This window comes from Aquarana catesbeiana, linkage group LG05 (genome assembly GCF_042186555.1).
Source record: "Aquarana catesbeiana isolate 2022-GZ linkage group LG05, ASM4218655v1, whole genome shotgun sequence".
Taxonomy (NCBI): domain Eukaryota; kingdom Metazoa; phylum Chordata; class Amphibia; order Anura; family Ranidae; genus Aquarana; species Aquarana catesbeiana.
Window position 1 is genome coordinate 559,205,970 of NC_133328.1, and position 22,827 is coordinate 559,228,796.

The 22,827-nt window shown below is 41.3% G+C and overlaps 1 protein-coding gene across 2 annotated transcripts in view; it reads left to right on the forward strand.

Moving 5' to 3' along the window:
* The window catches only part of CPNE3 (copine 3), a 104,204-nt gene that overhangs the window by 59,605 nt on the left and 21,772 nt on the right, over positions 1-22,827 (forward strand). For both annotated transcript variants that reach the window (XM_073631914.1, XM_073631913.1), the window contains exons 8-12: positions 1,597-1,695; positions 3,466-3,552; positions 5,145-5,204; positions 9,535-9,668; positions 19,834-19,888. In XM_073631914.1, the coding sequence (XP_073488015.1) occupies positions 1,597-1,695; positions 3,466-3,552; positions 5,145-5,204; positions 9,535-9,668; positions 19,834-19,888 (435 nt within the window). The remainder of the gene's footprint in view (positions 1-1,596; positions 1,696-3,465; positions 3,553-5,144; positions 5,205-9,534; positions 9,669-19,833; positions 19,889-22,827) is intronic.

Sequence of the window (22,827 nt, forward strand, 5' to 3'; positions counted from 1 at the left end):
CCACAATAATCAACAAAAAATTGTCTCTTAAACAAATTAAAAATGTTCATCAAGTGTCCAGATCCTAAAGAGAAAATCGACACTACTGATGATCAAATAATTCAATACAAGTCCAGTTTATAAAAACCACTGCAGCAATATTCTATATTGGACTTTGTGCTACCCTAGTGGCTTTTCTCAATATAACATCATGGTTCTGTTTGAACACTGTAGAGAGGATTTTAAAAGTTCTGAAAACAGCTGGATAATGTAAGTGTTTTTAACCTGTATCTTAATAAAGTAAAAACGGAGAGCACTATGGTTTTCTGATCTTTTTATTGAGGATAAGGCTGTACAGATTCTGGTCCTGGAAATGAGTGACTGGGGGTGAGTAGTTGCTGGCTGCCACTACTTTGTGAGATGCACTAGAGCTGTGTATGACCTCCTATGATTTGGAGGTCCAACAATAAGGGTGATCGTACATTTCACTAGATTGGTGAAGGAGTAGAACACTTTTAGTTGGAGGAATTGTGTAGTTCACATTAAGCATGTGGGTGGCACAAAGTTCAATACAGAAGATTGCTGCAGGAGTTTTATAAGCTGGACTTGTATTGAATTATTCGATCACCTGTACAGAAATGTGGATTTTCTCTTTAGGATTTGGACATTTGATGAACTTTATTTTATATTTGTTTAAAGCGGTTGTATACCCGCTTTTTTTTTTTTTTTTTTTTTACACCTGCAAGGGAAAAGTTATAATGAGCTAGTATGCACCGCATATTAGCTCATTGTGAGATACTTACCTTAGAACGAGGCGCCGGCATCTCACCCTGTCCACGCCGAGGGAGCTGACATCTCCCCTCAGCGTGTCTTCCGGGTATTGCGGCTCCGGCGATGTGAGTGGCCGGAACCGCATGCGCGCGGGAGACTTCTGCCCGTCAAGCTCCGGAGTTTGCCGGGCTGTCAGCCGAGAGTCCCCTGTGCGCATGCGCCGCTGCAGTCAGCGGCTCATTGCGAGGGGAATATCTCCTAAACCTTACAGGTTTAGGAGATATTTTTTTTACCTACAGGTAAGCCTTATTATAGGCTTACCTGTAGGTAAAAGTTACAAATAAAGGTATACAACCACTTTAAGCACCAGTTTTTTGTTTTTTTTTAATTTTATGTCACTTTGTAATATGAGCATGGATTTGCTATAGGAAGAGTTCATTATATCAGATGTATGATTTCTATTTAAGGTCACATAGAACGCTGCACTATTTTTGTTTTATATACTTCAAATTTAAAAGAGATATAAGTAACAGTATTCCTTGAGCCGGTGCATAATCTGTAAATTTAAATTTAATCCCTATTGGATTGTGCAGTAAAATTCCATGCTTTTCACTATGAACCACAAGGGGTGAATTTGCAAACATATATAGGTAGAGACCATAGTAGGATAAAGAAACAGCTAGATTGCTGCTATACAGCTAGAGCTTACAGTGCTAGTACAGTTTGCCTTTAAGAGGAATGTATAGTCATTTAAGTGTATATTGGATGGAGTGCATTTTTATTCATGTTGGTGGTTTCTATTTGCCTTCTCTGCATGTATCTTCATGGGTCCTTTCTGGGTTCCAGGTTGAATGTTATGACTATGACAATGATGGATCACATGACCTCATTGGAATCTTCCAGACCACCATGTCTAAGCTAAAGGAAGCAAGTCGTTCGATGCCAGTAAGTGTTCCACAGGCAGAAAATATTGCAAGTCCTAAGGTAGATGTACATGTCCCCACCTACATTGGGCTGCACTTGTTAAATGCAGTGCAGAGGATGTCAGTCCTGGAAAAGGAAAGGGTCCTGTCGAAATGTTTGGCACTGCACTTGTCAAGATAAGCACACATACACAGTAGGATTGCTGTTTGTGGATGAACACTAAGCAGCCAGTGGGGGGGTATCATGGTGACACGAGGCGGAACAGGCTTTAGAAGGCCTCTTGCTCCCAGTCTGCTCTTTTTTACTGAAGGTTCTAGATTGTAAGATCTAACGACCAGGACCCTCTGTTCCCTCCTGTATTGAATTGTATTGTAACTGTACTGTCTGCCCCCATGTTGTAAAGCGCTGCGCAAACTGTTGGCGCTATATACAGGCATACCCCACTTTTAAGTACACAATGGGGTTTATTTACTAAAGCTAGAAAGTGCAAAATCAGGCTCACTTCTGTATAGAAACCAATGAGCTTCTAACCCCAGCTTGTTCAATTAAACTTTGGTAATAAATCCTGGAAGCTCATTGACCTCTCTTCACCAAAGGCAAATGTAAGCTTTGTCTTATTAAAATATATTAAACATTATAGTAAAATTATTTGTGGTTGTTATGCTGCTTATTCATGTGTATGTAATGTAATGTATTTATTGGCGTATAACACGCACCTTTTCTCCCTGAAAATCAGGTGCAAATAGCGTGTGCATGTTATACACCAATACTCCAATTTTATCTGCCTCAGAGGGGACAGGGAGGGGGGCGGAATGAGCGCCGTCAGATTACATACAGTGAGAATCTCCTGTTTACTTGGCGGTCTCTGTAATAGGAAGTCCCGTCTCCTGGGCCGCCATTGGACCACTGTTCTGTCTATCATAGGAGATTCTCACTGTATGTAATCTATCGGCGATCGTCCCGTCCCCCTCCCTGTCCCCTCTAGGCTGCAGATGGGCATCGATCAGGCTGCACTGATGGCAATGGTGAGGCTGCATTGATGGCACTTGTGAGGCTGCAGATGGGCATTGATCAGGCTGCATTGATGGCAATGGTGAAGCTGCAGATGGGTACTGACCCTTATTTTGCTTCAAAGTTCCTTATTTAAAATTTTAGTTTTTTCCTGAAACTTCCCTCTTAAAATGAATGTGTGTGTTATACGCCGATAAATACGGTATTTTAAAGCCCATTCAAATTATCAGCTAAATACATTTTAGGTGTATTAAAACACAAGGCACGCAAAGTCTTACAGCTGGTTTTCTTTTGAAAGCTCAGCACAGCCACTCGTGGACTCACACGTGCGGCATGTGGGCATTAAAGCCCACCCTCTTTGCCACTGCAAAATGTATTACGTGGACAGCAAGAGGTTATGTAAATCTATAATAATGTACATTACAAATCTAGTGCAGGTTATCCGTAAATGCTAAGCAGTACTTTTTCTTTTAAGGAATGTTACAAGGTGTTATTTGTTTCTCATTAGAAGAGTTCAGGTCATATATTATACTGCCAATATCTAGCTTGTTGCCCTCTACAGCTGTATACTATTCTTTGTGTCTGCAAAGATGCCCTCTGGTGCCCAATTACAGTCACAGCCACATAAAAGCAGTGACAGATGTTCTTGCAGTTCTTTGGCACAATGTGCTTGCTTAAGAAGTCATAAATTACTCCAGTTACTTCAGTATCTATAAAGCAGGCTGGAAACACCTGTAAGTCTTTGCATGTCAATAGCGCATCAACTCTATGTAATTGCAGGTGGAATTTGATTGCATAAATGAAAAGAAGAAACAGAAGAAGAAAAGTTACAGGAATTCTGGGGTTGTCAGTGTGAAACATTGCCAGGTTGGTAGATTGTCTCAAAAGGTATCAAAACTGCTAACATTTGTATTATACAAAGAGTCCTACATAGAGGGAAGTGGCATGGGATAACATGAAAATGAATGCCAGGGTATAGCAAGAGTTGGTTCATATGACCCTGGAACAATTGACCTAAAGTGAACCTGTATCCAGACTATGCACATTAAAATGTTTACATATTCTGAACAATCAGCAAAAGCACTTTAAAGGAGAAGTACGTCCAAATCTCTTTTGACCCCCTGGGGATCACAGGAGTGCACTTCATTCTGCACTCCTGTGACTGTATTGAGCCAACAGCTGTATGCAGATGTCACTCACCCGGTACCTTCCTCTCCTCTCCGTTCACAAAGTCACATAGTGCCGGTGGTCCCAGGCTCTCCCTGATAGAATGGGAGAGCTCAGGAAAGGCAACAGTGGGGGGCTTCTTCCTGCTGTAGAAGTGGTTGGGTGGCTGTAGAGCCGACAGGATCACTTCCCCCTTTTTTTTTTTTTTTTTTTTAATTATTTTCCTTTTTATTAAATTTCATATTACAAAATTTAAAACAGATACATCATGAAGTGACATGTAGTAACACATAGTACTAGAAAAGAGAGAAAAAAAACTATTATTATTTTATATTCCCTCTCCCACCCTACCACCCACCCTGCTCCCAGCCCTTTACCACACAACATCAAAACATTGATTAGACATATCTAATTATCTATCAGCTATTAGAAATGGAGAAAGATAGGGAAGAAACCCACTCTGTGGGCTAAAAAAGTTTATGAGAGAGACCTCAAGCAGCAAACAGGTGGGAATATGGTGAGGAGCGGGGGAGAGGTTCTCCCCAGGTCCCCATAATCCCCTTATAAGGGACATCCCATCCCCTCCAACCAAGGACTCCATAAACTCACAAACTTACACGCAATAGGATCACTTCTACATTAAAGCCCATTGCAGGCTGAAAATGTTGGTACCGGGATCATGGTTGCAGCTAGCTGGTAAAGCAACTTCGTCCTGAGGATGTACCTATACGTCATAAAGGCATGAAGTTGTTAAAGCAAGCCTTCATTCATCTCTATAGCTATAGGAATTGTGGAGAAAACTCACATTTTTTTCCCTATTACTTTATATATTACAGGAATCATGGCATCCCCTTTCTTTTGGATTGTAAGCAAACTGTTGGCGCTATATAAATCGTGTATAATAATAATAGTAATAATAATAATAATAATAATAATCCTGTTAGCTTTCTAATGTAAACACATGAGGCATTTCTAAGCTGTAAGGTGTTAGACTTTAGAGTCTTTGTTGTGATCTTTGAGGATTTTTAAAGCCAAGCCCCAACTGGGATGACTCGTTTTTAAAGCCACTTGACTGCTGGATAAGTATATTTAAATACTTTAATGTCCACATTCTGCACACAGATGGGAAAATTGTTAATAATATGCCAATTATGACACTGCCCAGCAGATGGCAGATTCTGCAAGCTAGAGGTGGATATTTTTTTCTATACAGAATAGACATTATTCACATTATTTTATTCTTTTAAATTGTCTTTGATATTTATGTATTGCTTTTTTTTTATTTATTCAAGATCACAGTGGAATACACTTTCCTGGATTATATAATGGGTGGATGTCAGATGAATTTTGTTGTAAGTATTCAATTTTTCTTTTTATTTTCTCTGATGCATAACATAGTCTTTTTTGCTTGCCTTTTAAAGGATAAGTTCATCTTTTGACAAAAAATAAATGCACATTTTTTTTGCAGGAAAGAGAATGTGCATATAGTATTTTTTGTTTTGGGAGCCTGTAAAGCATTGCACCAGCGATCAGCAGATAACTGATGCCATACAGGTCTCCTGTAGATTTATCAGTGTATCGGGCTTGCTCATACCTACAACTTCAAGCTGACAGACACAAAGGCTGCCGGACCTTGTAGTTTTCCATTCACAGAGAACTGTGAATGAGTGACACGGCCAGGCGGGCGGATGTGTGTTTGAAAAAATCTTGACATCGGGGGGGGGGGGGGATCCCCACTGTCCCGGTCCGTTCATTACATGTTACACCCTGAATGTAAATGTTATGAAAGGTGAACTTATCCTTTTAACTTACATAAGCAACAGGATCCTCCAGGTATTGTTGTAAGCTTTTTGGATCAAAATAAGTGATGTCTGTGGGTTAACAAAGGGACTTTTCCCCAGCGTCACCTAAGAATTTTTTTTTCTGTGACAACACCCTTAAAAGGAACCTGGCAAAAAAGAAATATGCCATTTTTGAAGCTGTACGCTTTAAGACTGTCATCCTTATCCTTTCTTTACTACATGATGAGTTACTGACCTGGGAGAGGCTTCTGCGTGCCAGGTGTTTCAACAATTTACTAGTTAGTTGCTTTTTGTTGAGTCAGGTAATTAAGCAGTAAAGCATGGACAGCAATAACAGCTAGAGCTGTGGCCAAAACTTTTGAGAATGACACAAATATTAATTTTCACAAAGTCTGCTGCCTCAGTGTTTTTAGATCTTTTTGTCAGATGTTACTATGGTATACTGAAGTATAATTACAAGCATTTAATAAATGTCAAAGGCTTTTATTGACAATTACATTAAGTTTACGCAAAGAGTCAATATTTGCAGCGTTGACTCTTTTTCTTCAAGACCTCTGAATTCGCTGTGGCATACTGTCAATCAACTTCTGGGCAGCCCATTCTTGTATAATCAATGCTTGGAGTTTGACAGAATTTGTGGGGTTTTTTTGTTCAACTGCCTCTTGAGGATTGACCACAAGTTCTCAATGGGATTAAGGTCTGGGAAGTTTCCCAGTCATGGACCCAAAATTTCAATGTTTTTTTTCCCCAAGTCACTTAGTTATCACTTTTACCTTTATGGTAAGGTGCTCCATCATGCTGAAAAAGGCATTGTTCATCACCAAACTGTTCTTGGATGGTTGAGAGAAGTTGGTTTTGGAGAATGTTTTTGTATCATTCTTTATTCATGGCTGTGTTCTTAGGCAAAATTGTGAGTGAGCCCACTCCCTTGGCTGAGAAGCAACCCCACACATGAATGGTTTCTGGATGCTTTACTGTTGGCATAACACAGCACTCATGTAATGCTCACCTTTTCTTTTCCGGACAAGGTTTTTTGCCCCAAACAATCGAAAAGGGGATTTATCAGGGAAAATGACTTTACCCCAGTCCTCAGCAGTCCAATCCTTGTACCTTTTGCAGAATATCAGTCTGTCCTGGATGTTTTTCCTGGAGAAAAGTGGCTTCTTTGTTACCCTTCTTGACACCAGGCCATCCTCCAAAAGTCTTCTCCTCACTGTGCATACAGATGTACTCACACCTGCCTGCTGCCATTCCTGAGCAAGCTCTGCACTGGTGGTGCCCCGATCCCACAGCTGAATCAACTGTAGGAGACGGTCCTGGCACTTGCTGGACTTTCTTGGGCGCCCTGAAGCCTTTTCACAACAATTGAACCTCTCTCCTTGAAGTTCCTGATGATCTGATAAATGGTTGATTTAGTTGCAATCTTAGTAGCCGCAATATTATTGCCTGTGAATCGGCTTTTTGTGCAAATCAATGATGACTGCACATGTTTCCTTGCAGGCAATCATGGTTAACCGCTTCAGCCCCGGAAGATTTTACCCCCTTCCTGACCAGAGCACTTTTTGTGATTCGGCACTGCGTCGCTTTAACTGACAATTGCGCGGTCGTGCAACGTTGCATCCAAACAAAATTGACGTCCTTTTTTTCCCACAAATAGAGCTTTCTTTGGTGGTATTTGATCATCTCTGCGGTTTTTATTTTTTGCGCTATAAATAAAAAAAGAGCGACAATTTAGAAAAAAAAAAAACTCATTATTTTTTACTTTTTGCTATAATAAATATCCCCCAAAAATATATAGAAAAACAATTTTTTTTCCTCAGTTTAGGCCGATATGTATTCTTCTACATATTTTTGGTAAAAAAAAAATTGCAATAAGCGTATATTGATTGGTTTGCGCAAAAGTTATAGCGTCTACAAAATAGGGGATAGTTTTATGGCTTTTTTATGTTTAATTTTTTTATTAGTAATGGCGGCGATCTGCGATTTATTTATTTATTTATTTATTGGGATTGCGACATTATGGCGCACACATCGGACACTTTTGACACTATTTTGGGACCATTGTCATTTATACAGTGATCAGTGCTATAAAAATGCACTGATTACTGTGTAAATGACACTGGCAGGGAAGGGGGTTAACCACTAGGGGGTGATCAAGGGGTTAAGTGTATCCTAGGGAGTTATTCTAACTGAGGGGGGAATGGGCTTCAAGTCACATGACAGCGATCACCGCTCCCGATGACAGGGAGTGGTGATCTCTGTCATGACACAAGACAGAACGGGGAAATGCCTTCTTTACATAGGCACTTCCCCGTTCTGAGGCTCCGTAACACGATCACCGGGAGACCGGTGGACATCGTCCTGCTGTACGCGGCGCGCGCCTGCTAACTCTGGCTCTTAAAGGGGACGTACAGGTACGCCCATTTGCCCACCGCTGCCATTGTGCCGACGTATATCGGCGTGCAGCGGTCGGCAACTGGTTAAAGAGTAACTCCGCTTTTGTTGAGAAAAAAAACATTCCACTCTGGGCGATCTATGTGAATTATAAGGATTCTGACAAACTTTGTTGCAGAGTTCTACCTTTTGTTATTCTGAAGAAATCGCTGTGTGTTTGTCTGTGCCCATGTGCTGCACCTGCAAAGCTCTAATGAGGAAAATTGTAGGGCCTGCATCCCATTGTACAGGCTGTACAGCTTAAGGATGAGTTCAGGTCTATTTGAACATGAGTCCAAATCTGCCTAAGCTATCCCTGCAGGAAGCTGTCAAAGCGGACAGTCAGTAATAGGTGGTGGAGGCCACAAAAATGCAAGCGGTGTATATACATGTGGCTGTGAGGTGGGAAATGCCTCTATGACTGGCTGTCTACTTTGACAGCTTTCTGGCAGGATAGCTTAGGTGGGTTTGGTTGGACTTCTGTCCGAACATGCCTAAGCTCATCCCTGCAGCAGATAATGTGTGTTCAAAAACAAGTCAACCATTGCAGCTTTCATATGTCTATTTCTTTAAACTTTAACAAAATTTAACTTCACTTTAAATTGTATTGAACATCCACAGAATTTAAGTGTGACCCTCCACTATTAGTGCCCACAAAAGCCACATCTCATGATTTCAGAAACTGTGATACATATGACCCAATTTTCTAAGAACAAAAATGTCCCACACTGTCTGTATTTCAGGAAACAGTCAAATAAATGTATAAGGCGCCTTTCACACGGACGGCTGTTCTGCCGCAGGTAAAAGCATATAATATGTTCTGTGAAATTCAAGACTCCAGGCACTGCGATCAGCTACATTTGTACAGTTAGATTACCTGCGTTTAGGTGCGTTTACGTGCAGCTGCATTTGGAACATTCTTGACATTTCTGATGTGCTTCCTGTTGCTTTTCTTTCCTTCTTGCCGCTACTATGCGCAGGAGAAATAGTACACTGCGATTACCTGCAGTTATGTGCAGATAGCTGCGCTAAATCGCTCCTGGACGCAGTCAATTCTATTTTTTCTATCCGCACAGAACCGCATGTAACTAAATCGCAGTGTAAAAGTCACCAAAACAAGATTAGATGGAAAATGCTTGAATGGAGACACTAGTTCCAGTGACTTCCCTCACTTTCAGTTATTTCCCTTCACTTCCTGTTTTAGCTATGGGACTTGAAGTTAAGGGAAATCTCCCCAATGGGACACAGATGGCATAAAGAAAACACAGAGAGGTTATAATTTCCCCCTATTCTGTTTGTCACAAAAAATTACCTTTTAGTATTACTTTAAATATTGTGTAAGTCTCAGTATTGTAGTTTGCCTTCAAACACGCAACAGCTTTCACATTGTTGTATCATGCTATTTCTTTCTTTTAATAAACTGTTCACTTTGCTGTGTTCTATGTAGGTTGGTATTGACTTTACTGGATCCAATGGTGACCCTCGCTCTCCCAACTCTCTACACTTCATTAGTCCTAATGGTGTCAATGAATATCTGCATGCCATCTGGTCTGTGGGTTTGGTCATTCAGGATTATGACGCGTAAGCTCTTTACACTCTGAGTTTATTCATTAAGACCGTGCAAAGATTTTAGCTTCCATTGTTTGGTTCCTAATGTTCTGCAGGAAGCTGTACTCTGGGAGGGGGGGAGAGATTTATTATTCTGCCGCAGAGCAAGGCACTGCAAAACAGAAGCAGTGAGACAAAGTATGAGACAGAATTACTATAGGAACTCAGCTTGATTCATAAACCCCCCATCTGCTGATCAAAAATTGACATTATAAAACATAGCCCTGGCTACTTCCTAATTGTGCTTTAGGTGAAAAAGTGTTGCAAATGAAGTGATAAATCTATTGCAGATGTTTGTAAAAACTAGAACACTTGTCTGCCTAAGATTGTAGAATTATAAAACTGTCAGACAAATGGAAACCTGATTTGCACACATTGTTATTCTGATTCTGTTGGTAGCTGCAGCATAAATCTCTGTTTCAAGTGGTTATGCTTTGCTAATCAAACTCGTGTATATGGCATATGCATTACTTAATACACTTGGAATATGAAGTTGCAGGTAAGACTGAGCTCTAAAATTGAAATATATATACGAGAAATGTTTTACCTGTGAAGGGATCTGTTGTCGTGTTCGGCCACTTTTGTCATCCAGGTAATCTTGCCACGCAGTGCAGACAGCTCCTTGATTTTCCTATGCATGTAAGGCCTCATGTACACTGCTGCTAAACAGACATTTAGGAGCAGTTGGGCGTTTTTTTCAACTGCCCCTGAACTCTCCTCTATTATATTATCAGTACGTGTACACAGGGTCGTTTCTAGGCAGCTGAGTTTACAGGCATTTCAATTGCTAAACGCGGTAACTCACATTTAGCCACTTTTCGTTTACAGGCGTTTTTCATTTTTGGCTTAAAAAAAAAAAAATGAATGCATTAAGATAAAAAAACCTTCTGACTTTACAACCACTTTAAAATCTCACTATTAAAAGAAAAACTTAACATAAATACTCAGGTTTTTAGAAAAATGTATAACTGTATACCCCCAAATTCCAGGCATATAAAAGTCAATGTACATATAACATTAACAATAAACTTTCTTTGCAAAAATTCCCCAACGTATTTCAATTGATATACATAATCTTCATCAGGGGGTTGCAGGGGTACCTACAGTGGATATAAAAAGTCTACACACCCCTGTTAAAATGTCAGGTTTCTATGATGTAAAAAATGAGACAAAGATACATAATTTCAGAACTTTTTCCAACTTTTAATGTGACCTATAAACTGTACAACTTAGTTGAACAACAAACTGAAATCTTTTAGGTGGAGGGAAGTAAAAATAAAAAAAAACTAAAATAATATGGTTGCATGAGTGTGCACACCCTTAAACTAATACTTTTGTTGAAGCACCTTTCAATTTTATTACAGCACTCAGTCTTTTTGGGTATGTCTATCAGCATGGCACATCTTGACTTGGCAATATTTGCCCACTCTTCTTTGCAAAAAACACTCCCAATCTGTCAGATTGCGAGGACATCTCCTGTGCACAGCCCTCTTCAGATCACCCCACATATTTTCAATCAGATTCAGGTCTGGGCTCTGGCTGGGCCATTCCAAAACTTGAATCTCTTTCTGGTGAAGCCATTTCTTTGTTGATTTGGATGTATGCTTTGGGTCGTTGTCATGCTGAAAGATAAAGTTCCTCTTCATGTTCAGCTTTCTAGCAGAATCCTGAAGGTTTTGTGCCAATATTGACTGGTATTTGGTATTTGGAACTGCTCATAATTCCCTCTACTTTGAATAAGATCCCTTTTCCAGCTGAAGAAATACCTCCCCAAAGGCAGGGGCGGCGGCCTCCGCTGTCACACTCTAGAAGAAGATCTCAGCGTCAGACCCAGGCTCAAAAGAAGTCCTGGTGTCGGAAACCTGCAAGCCAGAATCCTAAAGCCTCATTATGAAGAGGCAACCCCCCTCACCAAGGTGGGGGGAAGACTTCTGCAGTTTAAGGATGTCTCCAGCCTCGTCATTCAAGGAGTAGAGAAGATGGTGTCACCAGTAAAAGTGGGGATAAATTCAGAATTTTGTGTAAAAAGGAGGTGTACTGGATATTCTCTTTCCTACTTTTACGAATGAAGATGTGTATGTTTAAGTGCATATGCGTTAAGTGCTAGTTATTGATTCAGGGTAGCTCCATCACATGCTCTATTGTATCTTTTACTGTATGTTTTACCATTATGAGTTTATGTATATGTCTATATGCATACATACAATGTCGGAGATCTTAGTTATCTTTTATGCATTAGACATAAAGCTCCCTATATGATCACAATCAGTTACATATTCATTTATATAACAATGACAAAGCCAAGCGTACAGAATACACAAATAAGTATATAACCAAAGGTATCATAAACAATAGGGTCAAAACATATGATAACTGACATTTGCATCACGGTCAAAGTTTGTGGGGATTATACCCCAGCATAACACTATTGCCATAGTATGAGACCTCGGAGGTGCTCTAGGATCTTCATTGTTTGGTTCGATACTGACTCCTTTGAGTGTTAGATTGCATCACTCAGTGATAGATATATTTTCTCTTAAAGATGATAAAAATAGTAGGGTAGGGAGCTGGATGGCTATGAAGCCCAGACATGGGACCACATGCGAAGGTAAATGATTTTAGGATTTTCTTTATATCTGGCTATAGAGAAACCCATGTATGGGAATGTATTATGTAGAGACTAATACCCCCGTGGGGAAATGAGGAATGTGACCAGGATAAAAGGGGGGAAGGCAAAAAGGGAAGAGGAAACAGGAGGGGGAATAGAAGCGGGGGGTTAAGATATTAGAGAGAAAGAGTGCAAGAGATACCAGAATATGAAATATGGGAAATGGGGTGCATTGACCCCTGCCTGAGGTGTAGAACCGGTTCATTCACTTAACTGGATTGCGCCATTTCCTGAAGATATGCTTCCGTGTATGTAAAGTGCTGCCAGGGTCTCCAGGTTTCTCTGAAGGTCTCCTCCCTATTGTGTAGGGTAGCCGTAAGGTCTTCCATGTCCCTTAATTCATTTACTTTAGTAAACCATAGGGATTTCGCCGGTGGTCTCTCCGATTTCCAACACAGGGGAATGCATGCCTTTGCGGCATTCAGGAGTTGGATGGTGAGAGAGGTCTTATATTTTTTGATGGGTCGTTCTGACAGGTGAAGCAGACAGGCTGCAGGGTTCCCCTCCAGGGAGACACCTGTGAGGTGTCCGATTGTGCGGGCCACCCCTAGCCAGAAAGGGGCAAGTTTGGTACATGACCAGAAGATGTGTAACATCGTCCCCTCCTCAGCACCACAGCGCCAGCATAGGCCGGGTACCTGAGGGAAGAAGCGATGTAGAATGGCAGGGACCCTGTACCAGCGTGTCGTGATTTTATAACAAGTTTCTTGCACCCTAGTCGCAATGGAGGATTTCTGAGCAAAATAGAGGATTTTTTGTTTCTGTACCTCGGTGAATTGGATTCCCAATTCCTCCTCCCATTTAGAGAGAAACGGGGGAACGTATCCTTCTTCTGGTTGGGTTAGGGATGAGTAAATCAATGAAAGGCAGTGTCGTGTCGGTTCCCCCCGGTGGCAAATGAGCTCCAATTCAGTTAGTTTGCGGGTAATGCCTGGTTTCCATAGATAGCTGCGTATAAAATTCCTTAGCTGTAAGCTGCTCCAGAAATCTAGGGGGGGGTCTGTCACTAACGTCCCGGCATTCAGGGAAAATTGGCCATTGGGTTCCATAAAATCGTGTAAGCACAGCCTGGTGCTCATTGCGAGCCGCTTAAATTGAGGGTTCTGCAATCCAGGTAGGAACTCTGGATTACCCAGGATCGGCACCATAGGGGACGGCTGTGGGGATACAGATGAGCGCCGAAAAGCATCTCTGGCCACCGTTAGGGTAGTGCCAGGAGTGGGGTGTTCAACGATATCCTTGGGTAATGGTGTTGTAATCCAGGGCTAACTCCTGGCCAGACCCCCGGAGTCCTCCTCCTCCATTGCAACCCAGTGTTTCGCCTCCGCATGGCAGTGCCAATCCACCAGCCTGGTCAGGTGAACTGCTCTGTAATAGGCCTTAATGTCTGGCAAGCCCACCCCCCCCTATTTTTCGCCAAATGGAGAAGTTGGAGTCGGACTCGTGGTTTGCGGTGGGACCAGACAAATGCCCGGAACGCTTTATACATTTTTGATGTGTTCTCGGTTTGCTAGGAGATGTAATTGGATATTTAGGCCTCATGCACACTGGAGGATTTGGACGTTTTTACAGCTGATGTTTTTGGCTTCAGACGTTTTTTTTTCTACAGTCAATAAACTCTCCAGCATGTTATCATATGTGTCCATGCACACATAGGCTGGTATCAAATGTTTTTGGCTGGGGTGTTGCTTGGCTGTAAAAAAACAAACAAAACTAGTGGGTTCTGAGAGGAGTTTTTCAGCTGTTTTCAGCTGTAAAAACGCTCTAACGTCAAAAAATGGCAATAAATGCTCAAAAACGCAGCTCGCCAATGTTTTTTAAAGTTTTTGATCCATTGGAAAAAGAAAAAAAACGTTAAACGCTAACACTAAGAAACAATATTGCAAAAACGTTGAAAAACTCACTGCAAAGCTACTGCCGTGTTTATAACGTCCAGTGTGCATGAGGCCTTATGGTTTACCCATAGTAGGATTGCCACGATTTTGGCACCCCTCGATACACATCACACTGATGTGGTTCTTGGTTTGCCAGAATTGTGACCAATCTTTTCCTATCGATCCTGGAACACATTATATTTTTTATATATATATATATATATATATATATATATATATATATATATATATATATATATATATATGTTTGTTTATATGATACATAACGATTTTTATTAAAAATGGTCTGCGCGCCCCCCCAAGATACAGGTGGGCATATGATTAAATGATATCAGGTGTCTCCTATTTAACATGAGTTTGAATGTGATTGCCCAATTCTGAACAGCGCTACATTCCCAGTTATAAGAGGGTGTGCCCTTATGCAACCACATTATTTTATTTTTTTATTTTTACTCCTTCCCCCTAAAATATTTCAGTTTGTTTTTCAATTGGGTTGTACAATTTATAGGTCACATTAAAGGTGAAAAAAGTTCTGAAATGATTTATCTTTGTCTCATTTTTTACATACAAAAATAAAGAAAGGAGCATGCTACCATAAATGAATGTAATACTACTCAACAATTTAGTTGATACATAGCATGAATCTACAAACTTTCACAATACCAAGAGTAGCAGACAAAAGTCGTTCAATTCTGCCATAGGGATCCCAGTCGACCCATACAAGTCCCTGCACCAAAGCTCTCAAGGGACCAGGGTGACCCACCCTAGCCGGTCTGGGTGAGCAGCCACCCACGGCAATATCTGTGCAAAAATGAATATTATAGGTACAAATCTAGAAAGACTTCAAATTAATTAAAAAGCCACAAAATCATCTCCTATCTAACGCCAAATGTTGAAATCTTTGGTATTAGAAATCAGGAAGGTAACCCCCATGGACTTCACAGGATGAAGTTGGAAAGGAGGCCTGAAATATAATATATAGATATCTAAAATTAAATTGTGCCAATTAAAAAAAAAAAAAAAAAAAAAACAGAAAAGTCCCCCTTATCAGAAGTCCATTATGGAAAAAATTGTGGAATATACTCACTAGTTACTTGCTTTGCCCTGTCCTCCTGTTAGCATGTTCACTGTGAGCACATGTGCTGTGCAGTGCAGCTTAGCCCGAGTGGTAATTAGAATGAGTGCTGCTCTGCAAGGCATTGCAGGCGGCTGATCTCAATATAAATTAAGCACGTTGGTACACTAGCTGTAATTAGATACATTAAGTAAAATACATTAATATGTTTTTCATATCTGCCTTAAGTTCACTACTCAACCATCTCAACTTCTTGCTGCCCATGTAATGCTTATGTGCGTCACCAAGGAGAGTGGGGCTTGTTACCCACATGCGGCAAATATGCGGCAAGGTTTCTGTGTTGAGAGCCTGCTCCCTTCCAGCGCAGTGACCAATCTCTAGTAATGATTGGGGAGCCAGTGGCAACTTCTCACAACCATGCACAACCATGTGACCACTGTGACAGCCAATCACAGAGGTCATGTGATTGGGCAACCTTGCCCCTGGGAAAAAAGCTCCTGTTTAACCACTTCGCATCCAGGCCATTTCTGACACTTCGCTCCTACATGTCAAAAATCATAATTTCTTTGCTATAAAATTACATAGAACCCCCAAACATTATATATGTTTTTTTAGCAGAGACCCTAGAGAATACAATGGCGGTCATTGCAACTTTTTATCTTGCACGGTATTTGCGCAGCAATTTTTCAAACTCGTTTTTTTTTAAAAAAAAAAAGTTTCATGCTTTAAAAAAAAAAAACAGCAAAGTTAGCCAAATTTTTTTACATTGTGTGAAAGATGAAGTTACGCTGAGTAAATAGATACCTAACATGTCACGCTTCAAAATTGCACACGCTCGTGGAATGGCGCCAAACTTTGGTACTTAAAAATCCCCATAGGCGACGCTTTAACATTTTTTTACTGGTTACATGTTTTGAGTTACAGAGGAGGTCTAGGGCCAAAATTATTGCTCTCGCTCTAACCTTCGCGGCGATACCTCACATGTGTGGTTTGAACACCGTTTTCATATGTGGGCGGGACTTACGTATGCGTTCGCTTCTGCATGCGAGCTCACGGGGACAGGGGCGCTTTAAATATTTTTTTTTTTTCTTGTTAATTTTACTTAAAAATTTTTATTTTGACACTTTTTAAAATTTTTTTTTTTGATCACTTTTATTCCTATTACAAGGAATGTAAACATCCCTTGTAATAGGAATATGACACGATCAGTCCTCTTTACAGTGAGATATGGGGTCAATAAGACCCCACATCTCACCTCTAGGCTGGGAAGCCTAAAAAAAAAAATAAAATAAAACGATCGCCGCTTCACAGCCGAAGCGGCGCCATTTTTTTTTAATGCAGAGGGCGGGCGTGACGTCATAACATCACGCCCGGCCTCCGAACGATCATAGAGACTCCGGCGACCATCTGGTCCGGCGGAAATCTCTATGGTGAACATCCGGCGCTGGCGGATCCGCTATCTGACTCACCGATCGCTGAGGTGAGTCGGTAGAAGCACCGAAGGGCGGCGGGAGGGGGGGGGACGTCCCCTCTCGCCGCTCGTAAGAACGATCAAGCGGTGGAACAGCCGCTATGATCATTCTTATGGTGTACGGAATCGCCGGCTGAAAATGCCGGTATCTGAATGATGTCTGTAGCCTCAGGCATCATTCAGATATAAGCCCCGAAAGTCGAGGCCATCATATGACGGCCTCCGGATGCCAAGAGGTTAAAGGGACACTTGGGCTGGACAGAAAAGGGTTAATACATTTTCGAAATGGGCCCTTTATTTCCTAGTCCTTGTGTTTCTAATTTGCACCCCTTTATTATTTAATCTACATTTGTCTGTAATTTTTGGAGCTTTATAAATAGAATATGATCATTAAATGGTTTTCAGCCAGTATATTCCAGTGTTTTAATGGATTTCTCTTCTGAAAGTTGGCATTCATACCATAAAGCTGCTTTGTGTAACATTCTTTGTACAAACACTTCTTTGTTCTAATCTGATGTGAAGAATGCAATTCTCCTGTGGTGAGGAGACACAGAGGGGAGTTCGGGTTTTTTAGCACATGAGGTCATTTTTAAAGTGCCCTTTTTTGGTGTCTGTATAAATGTGCCCTTATCTAACTGTATTCTCTATATATTACTTTAATATTACTTTATGACATTTTTTCGTTTAATTTTAAAGCAGAGAGGGGTTAGCACCTTCTTCAAATTTCTATTCCTCTCCGTGTCCTTATTGGAGAGGTTTCTTGGTGATTCTCCTTCCCATTATTTCTTGTCCTGGGGTGACAGGGACAGGAAGTGTGGGAAATCTTCCCAATAGGGACTCAGACAACCAAGACTTGGGTATTGGCGGGAGTGTGGATTTAAATTGTATCTATATCGCAAACTCGTTTCTAGTTTTGGATAGAATAGGGAGACGTTAGAACCCTTGTCAGAGCTCTGAAATAAAGCTTTGTTGGACAGATTTCCTTTCACTTCCTGTTTTGAGGACGTTTTACAGATAGGAAGTGAGAGTAAATCTGTAACCGTGAAAAAGACAACAATAAAAAGCTGACAGGGTTCCGGTATCCTCCTCATCCTTCTGTCCTTGTTGCTGTTAGGTTTCATTCACACGGCCGTACTATACAAAAGTTTTTTTTAACGGCTTGCCGACCAGCCGCCATAGTTATACTGCGGCAGGTTAGCTCGGCTGCGCGAATCGCTGTCATTGTAAGTCGGGAGCGTACACGCCTCCGGTGGCACGCATGTCCGTTTTCTAGCGCAGGAGCCAATCAGCGGGTCCGGCGGACTCGATGTCCGCCGGCCACCCGCAGGTGCTCCAAGGAGAGGCAGAACGGGGATCTGCCAGTGTAAACAAACAGATCCCCGTTGTGTCTGGGGAGTAGAGTGAAATTGTCTGTTCCTAGTGATTAGGAACAGCGATCTCTCTCTACTCCCTGTCAGTCCCCTCCCCCCACAGTTAGAAAGCACCTCCCTAGGGAACATTTAACCCGTTGACTGCCACTGATGTTAATTCCTTCCCTGCCAGTGTCATTTTTACAATAATCTGTGCTTTTTTATAGCACTGATCGCTGTATAAATGTCACTGGTCCCAAAAAAGTGTCAAAAATGTCCACTGCAATGTCCCAGTCCTGCTAAAAAATCACAGATCACCGCCATTACTAGTAAAAAAAAAAAATAATAATGCCAAATCTATCCCCTATTTTGTAGACGCGATAACTTTTGTGCAAACCGATCAATATATGCTAATTGGGATTATTTTTACCAAATTTTTTTGGGATATTTATTATAGTAAAAAGTTAAAAATTATTATGTTGTTCTTTTTTTAAAAAAATTGTCACTCGCTTATTGTTTCTAGCGTAAAAAATAAAAACCGCAGAGGTGATCAAATACCACAAAAAAGCTCTATTTGTGGGGAAAAAAAAGGACATCAATTTCGTTTGGGTACAATGTCGCACCACCGCGCAATTGTCAGTTAAAATGACACAGTGCCGTATCGCATAAAATGGCCTGGTCGGGAAGTGGGTAAATCCTTCCGGGGCTGAAGTGGTTTCAGATCTGAACACAGCTGCATTGTTTTCAATGGAGCTATTCACACAGGTGTGTAAACATGCACTGCATTCAGATCCGTAACATGTTATCCAAAAATCTGTGTCTAAGAACATGCAAGTTACGCACTACACATTTGTAAGCACGTAAAACCAGTCTAAACAAAGGGGGAAAATAAATGATCATTATGTACACATACGTGTATACACATTTAAACACATTCATACACAAGTATTTTACTGGTCATTAGGCAGAAACTTTCTTTCTAGAAAAACACATGCAACAACATCAATAACATTTTTATGGCTGTGTGAATGAAGTCTTAGAGAGATTTTCGATCGCTTCTTGACCTGGGGACAACCATTTTGCCGTAGGGGAAGTGAAGGAATCTCTCCAATGGCAGTAAAACCTGTTTGTTCCAATCCTTCCTCATTCTATCTAAAAGGGAAAAAAAAAAGAATACATTTTTTCTAAATACAATTCATGCCTCATTCACACGGGGCCGTATCAATGTGTACCTTCATGCGACGGTGTGGGTGCTTGTGCATGTCCCCAAATGCACACTATGTGAGTTCAGGGAAACGCACCTTCACCCACACATGTCCAGTTGGCGGCAGTGTTTGTGTCCCGATTGACATCAATAGGACTGTCTGCAGGGGGATGCATGGGAGTGCCTGCACTGAATACCTGTGCATTCCTATGTGGGTAAACACGACCTCGCACAGGGGTATGCAATGATATGTGGCCTTAGGGTGTTTAATTGATAAAGTCCAGGAATAGCAGGAAAGTATTCTGTTTTTGCAGCTTTGCTCAGGATTCATATTAGTGGGTTTAAAAAGCGGATTTGAAAATGTATAATTACAGAGCAAATTTAGTACTTTAATTAAAGTCAAAATGTCCCTACATTTTTAGAGTTCACATACTTGAGGATACTTTAAAAACGTGTATTTATTTTGTTGTTTTCAGAGACAAGATGTTTCCAGCTTTTGGTTTTGGGGCCCAAATACCACCATCGGGACAGGTAACACACACACACACACTTATACACACATACACACACACACTCATACACACACTCACACACACACTCGTATACACACATACACACACTCATACACACATACACACATACACACACTCACACACTCACACACATACACACACTCACACACTCACACACTCACACACATACACACACACACACTCATAAACACACACACACACATACTATATATGCACACATTCTCTCCGTCTGTCTGTGTCCATCTGCTAGTCTCTTTTGTCCCTTTTTGTATTTTTTTAATTCTCTGGTTCCCCCTGTACCTCTTTATTTATTTTTTTTTATCTGTCAGTTTTTCTCTAATTTCTCTCTCTCTCTTAATATCCGACTTTTTTCTATCTTTGTCTCTGTCTGTTGCTCTATCTCTGTGTCTCTTATATTATTTACACAAACAACATTTTATTGCTACAGTTATTTCCATGTATTAAAGCCTACATTTACCTCTATAAAACATCAGCACAATGGATATTCCTTGCCTTCAATATATGTATCCCTTGTGCTGATGTGTCCAGGTTTAGGTGAAATCTTCCTCCTCCGATGACCCCCCCCCCCCATCCATGCTGCCATAATATTCATCGGGGGTTAATAGAGCTGAATGAAATGGGATATATAAATAGAGAATAGGCAGATGATTGAAAAGTCTGTCCCCTTCATCCATAGCTTGTGTTTTATTCATAGAGGCTGTAGTACTGGCTTCTATGAATAGAGTAGCTGGGCGGGCATAGGCAGGCACTCTAATGCCCCGTACACACGGTCGGATTTTCCGAAGGAAAATGTGTGATAGGACCTTGTTGTCAGAAATTCCTACCGTGTGTAGGCTCCATCACACATTTTCCATCGGATTTTCCGACACACAAAGTTTGAGAGCAGGATATAAAATTTTTCCGATCGTGTGTACACAGATCCGATGGACAAAGTGCCATGCATGCTCAGAATAAATAAAGAGATGAAAGCTATTGGCCACTGCCCCGTTTATAGTGCCGACGTACGTGTTTTACGTCACCGCGTTCAGAATGATCGGATTTTCCGACAACTTTGTGTGACCGTGTGTATGCAAGACAAGTTTGAGCCAACATCCGTCGGAAAAAATCCTAGGATTTTGTTGTCGGAATGTCCGAACAAAGTCCGACCGTGTGTACGGGGCATAAGGCTGGGTTCACATATAGACAAGACACCACATGTGATTCAGATAGGAGTCGCACTGTATTCCTATTCAAATCACATGCGACGTCTGTGCAGTGCAAATTGAGCCATTTATTTGTATGGCTCATATGACACCTCATCTGCACAAAAAAAGGTGCAGGACCCTTTCCCCTCCCCACCGGAATTGGATCGCAAGGGTGTTCAAACCTATGCAATCCGATTCTGTCAATTGCACTGTGTTTTGCAAACCAATCTGGAGTTTGGTTAATTTATTATCGACACCCACTGCAGTTTGCATGAATGCTGTGCGATTTCAATGCAGTGCATGGAATGCACAGGATTTGCTGCGCTTCCTGCACTGCATATATGTGAACCAAGCCTTAATGAATGCCTGTTACAACTCCCTCCATTCTATTAACCCCTGCTGCACTGGCAGATAACATTGGGGGATGGAGGGTAATTCTTAGGAAGATGAAAAAAAGTCAAAAAAAGCACAAAATTTGCTAGAAGTGGTAATTATGCCTGATCAATAGCCGGTTTTAAATTCCTCTTAAAAAGTAGCTTCCCGGTATTTGAGAGCACCTAGGCCATCCTGTGCCTCCAACCTTAAATATCTGTAATATGGGATCATTTAAATCCTGGCTGCCTCTAATAGCTAACCTCATAAGATTTGGTCATGCCACTCACTGTCACTCACTGTTTCCCTTGCTGGAGAGAAAGCTGCATTGCAATGATCTCCCTGCTTCTGCTTCATTCATTCTGTGGATCTGTGCCTCCTCTACCTCTCCTGTTGCTTCTTAAAGTGATTGTAAACCTTTATTTAAAAAAGAAATGTAAATAAAAAAGTGCAAGGGTATTGCACAGCGCAGCCTCTTACCGCCTCTTCTGTGGTCCTCTGCTGGTGCTCTCCACTTCTCCACCTTTTCTGCATGTACCCCCCTTGCAAGCCATTTTCTATGGTGTAATACATGCAGACATGCTCCAGAGACATACACAGCATGGTTCGGCCCAGCCTCCACCCTTCTTAGAATTTGAAAGACAGCATCAGGAGCCAGTGGCTACCAGTGCTGCCTTAGTCCCTGTGAGGAGAGGGAGGGTGGAGAGAAGACCAGCAGTCAGGGACAGTTCTGGATCAATGTAGGACTTGGGTAAATGTTAGAGAGGGGGAGGAAAAGGTAGTGGCAGGTTTTTTTACCCTAATGCAGACAATGCGTTAAGTAAAAAAAAAAAATCTTTAGAGTTTAGAACCACTTTAAATTTTCCCCCACTAGTCATCAGGTTACCAGTCATTTAGGGAGGTACACGAGGTAGCAAAGCCCTGCCTTTATCCAAGATGGCAACCTCTATACAGGGACACAGGATGGAAAAAGGCATGGTAATTCCGTTATGGAGAAAAGAGTAGCTGCAGGGAGACAGCAGGCAATACTATTGACTAGTCCTTTGTCATCTACTTACCACTGTTCAAGGACTTTTTAAGCAGAAATAAGCAGGCATTGCGTGTCAAAGGCACTAAAGGGCCAGATTGAGGTAATTGCAAAGGATTGGCCTGTAGTTATGGTAAGGTTGAGACATTCCCTCTTCAGATACCATGACCAGCTCCCCCTTCTCCTAAAAACTGGCGTTCTTTATGCTGGCCATCATGCTCTTCATGTTAGATATTCACCACTGTCGTTACCTTCCACAAGCCCATATTACAATAATCATGTGTGCGTTATGGTTCCTGCAAATATTCTTATTAAGATTAAGTTTTTCCTTTT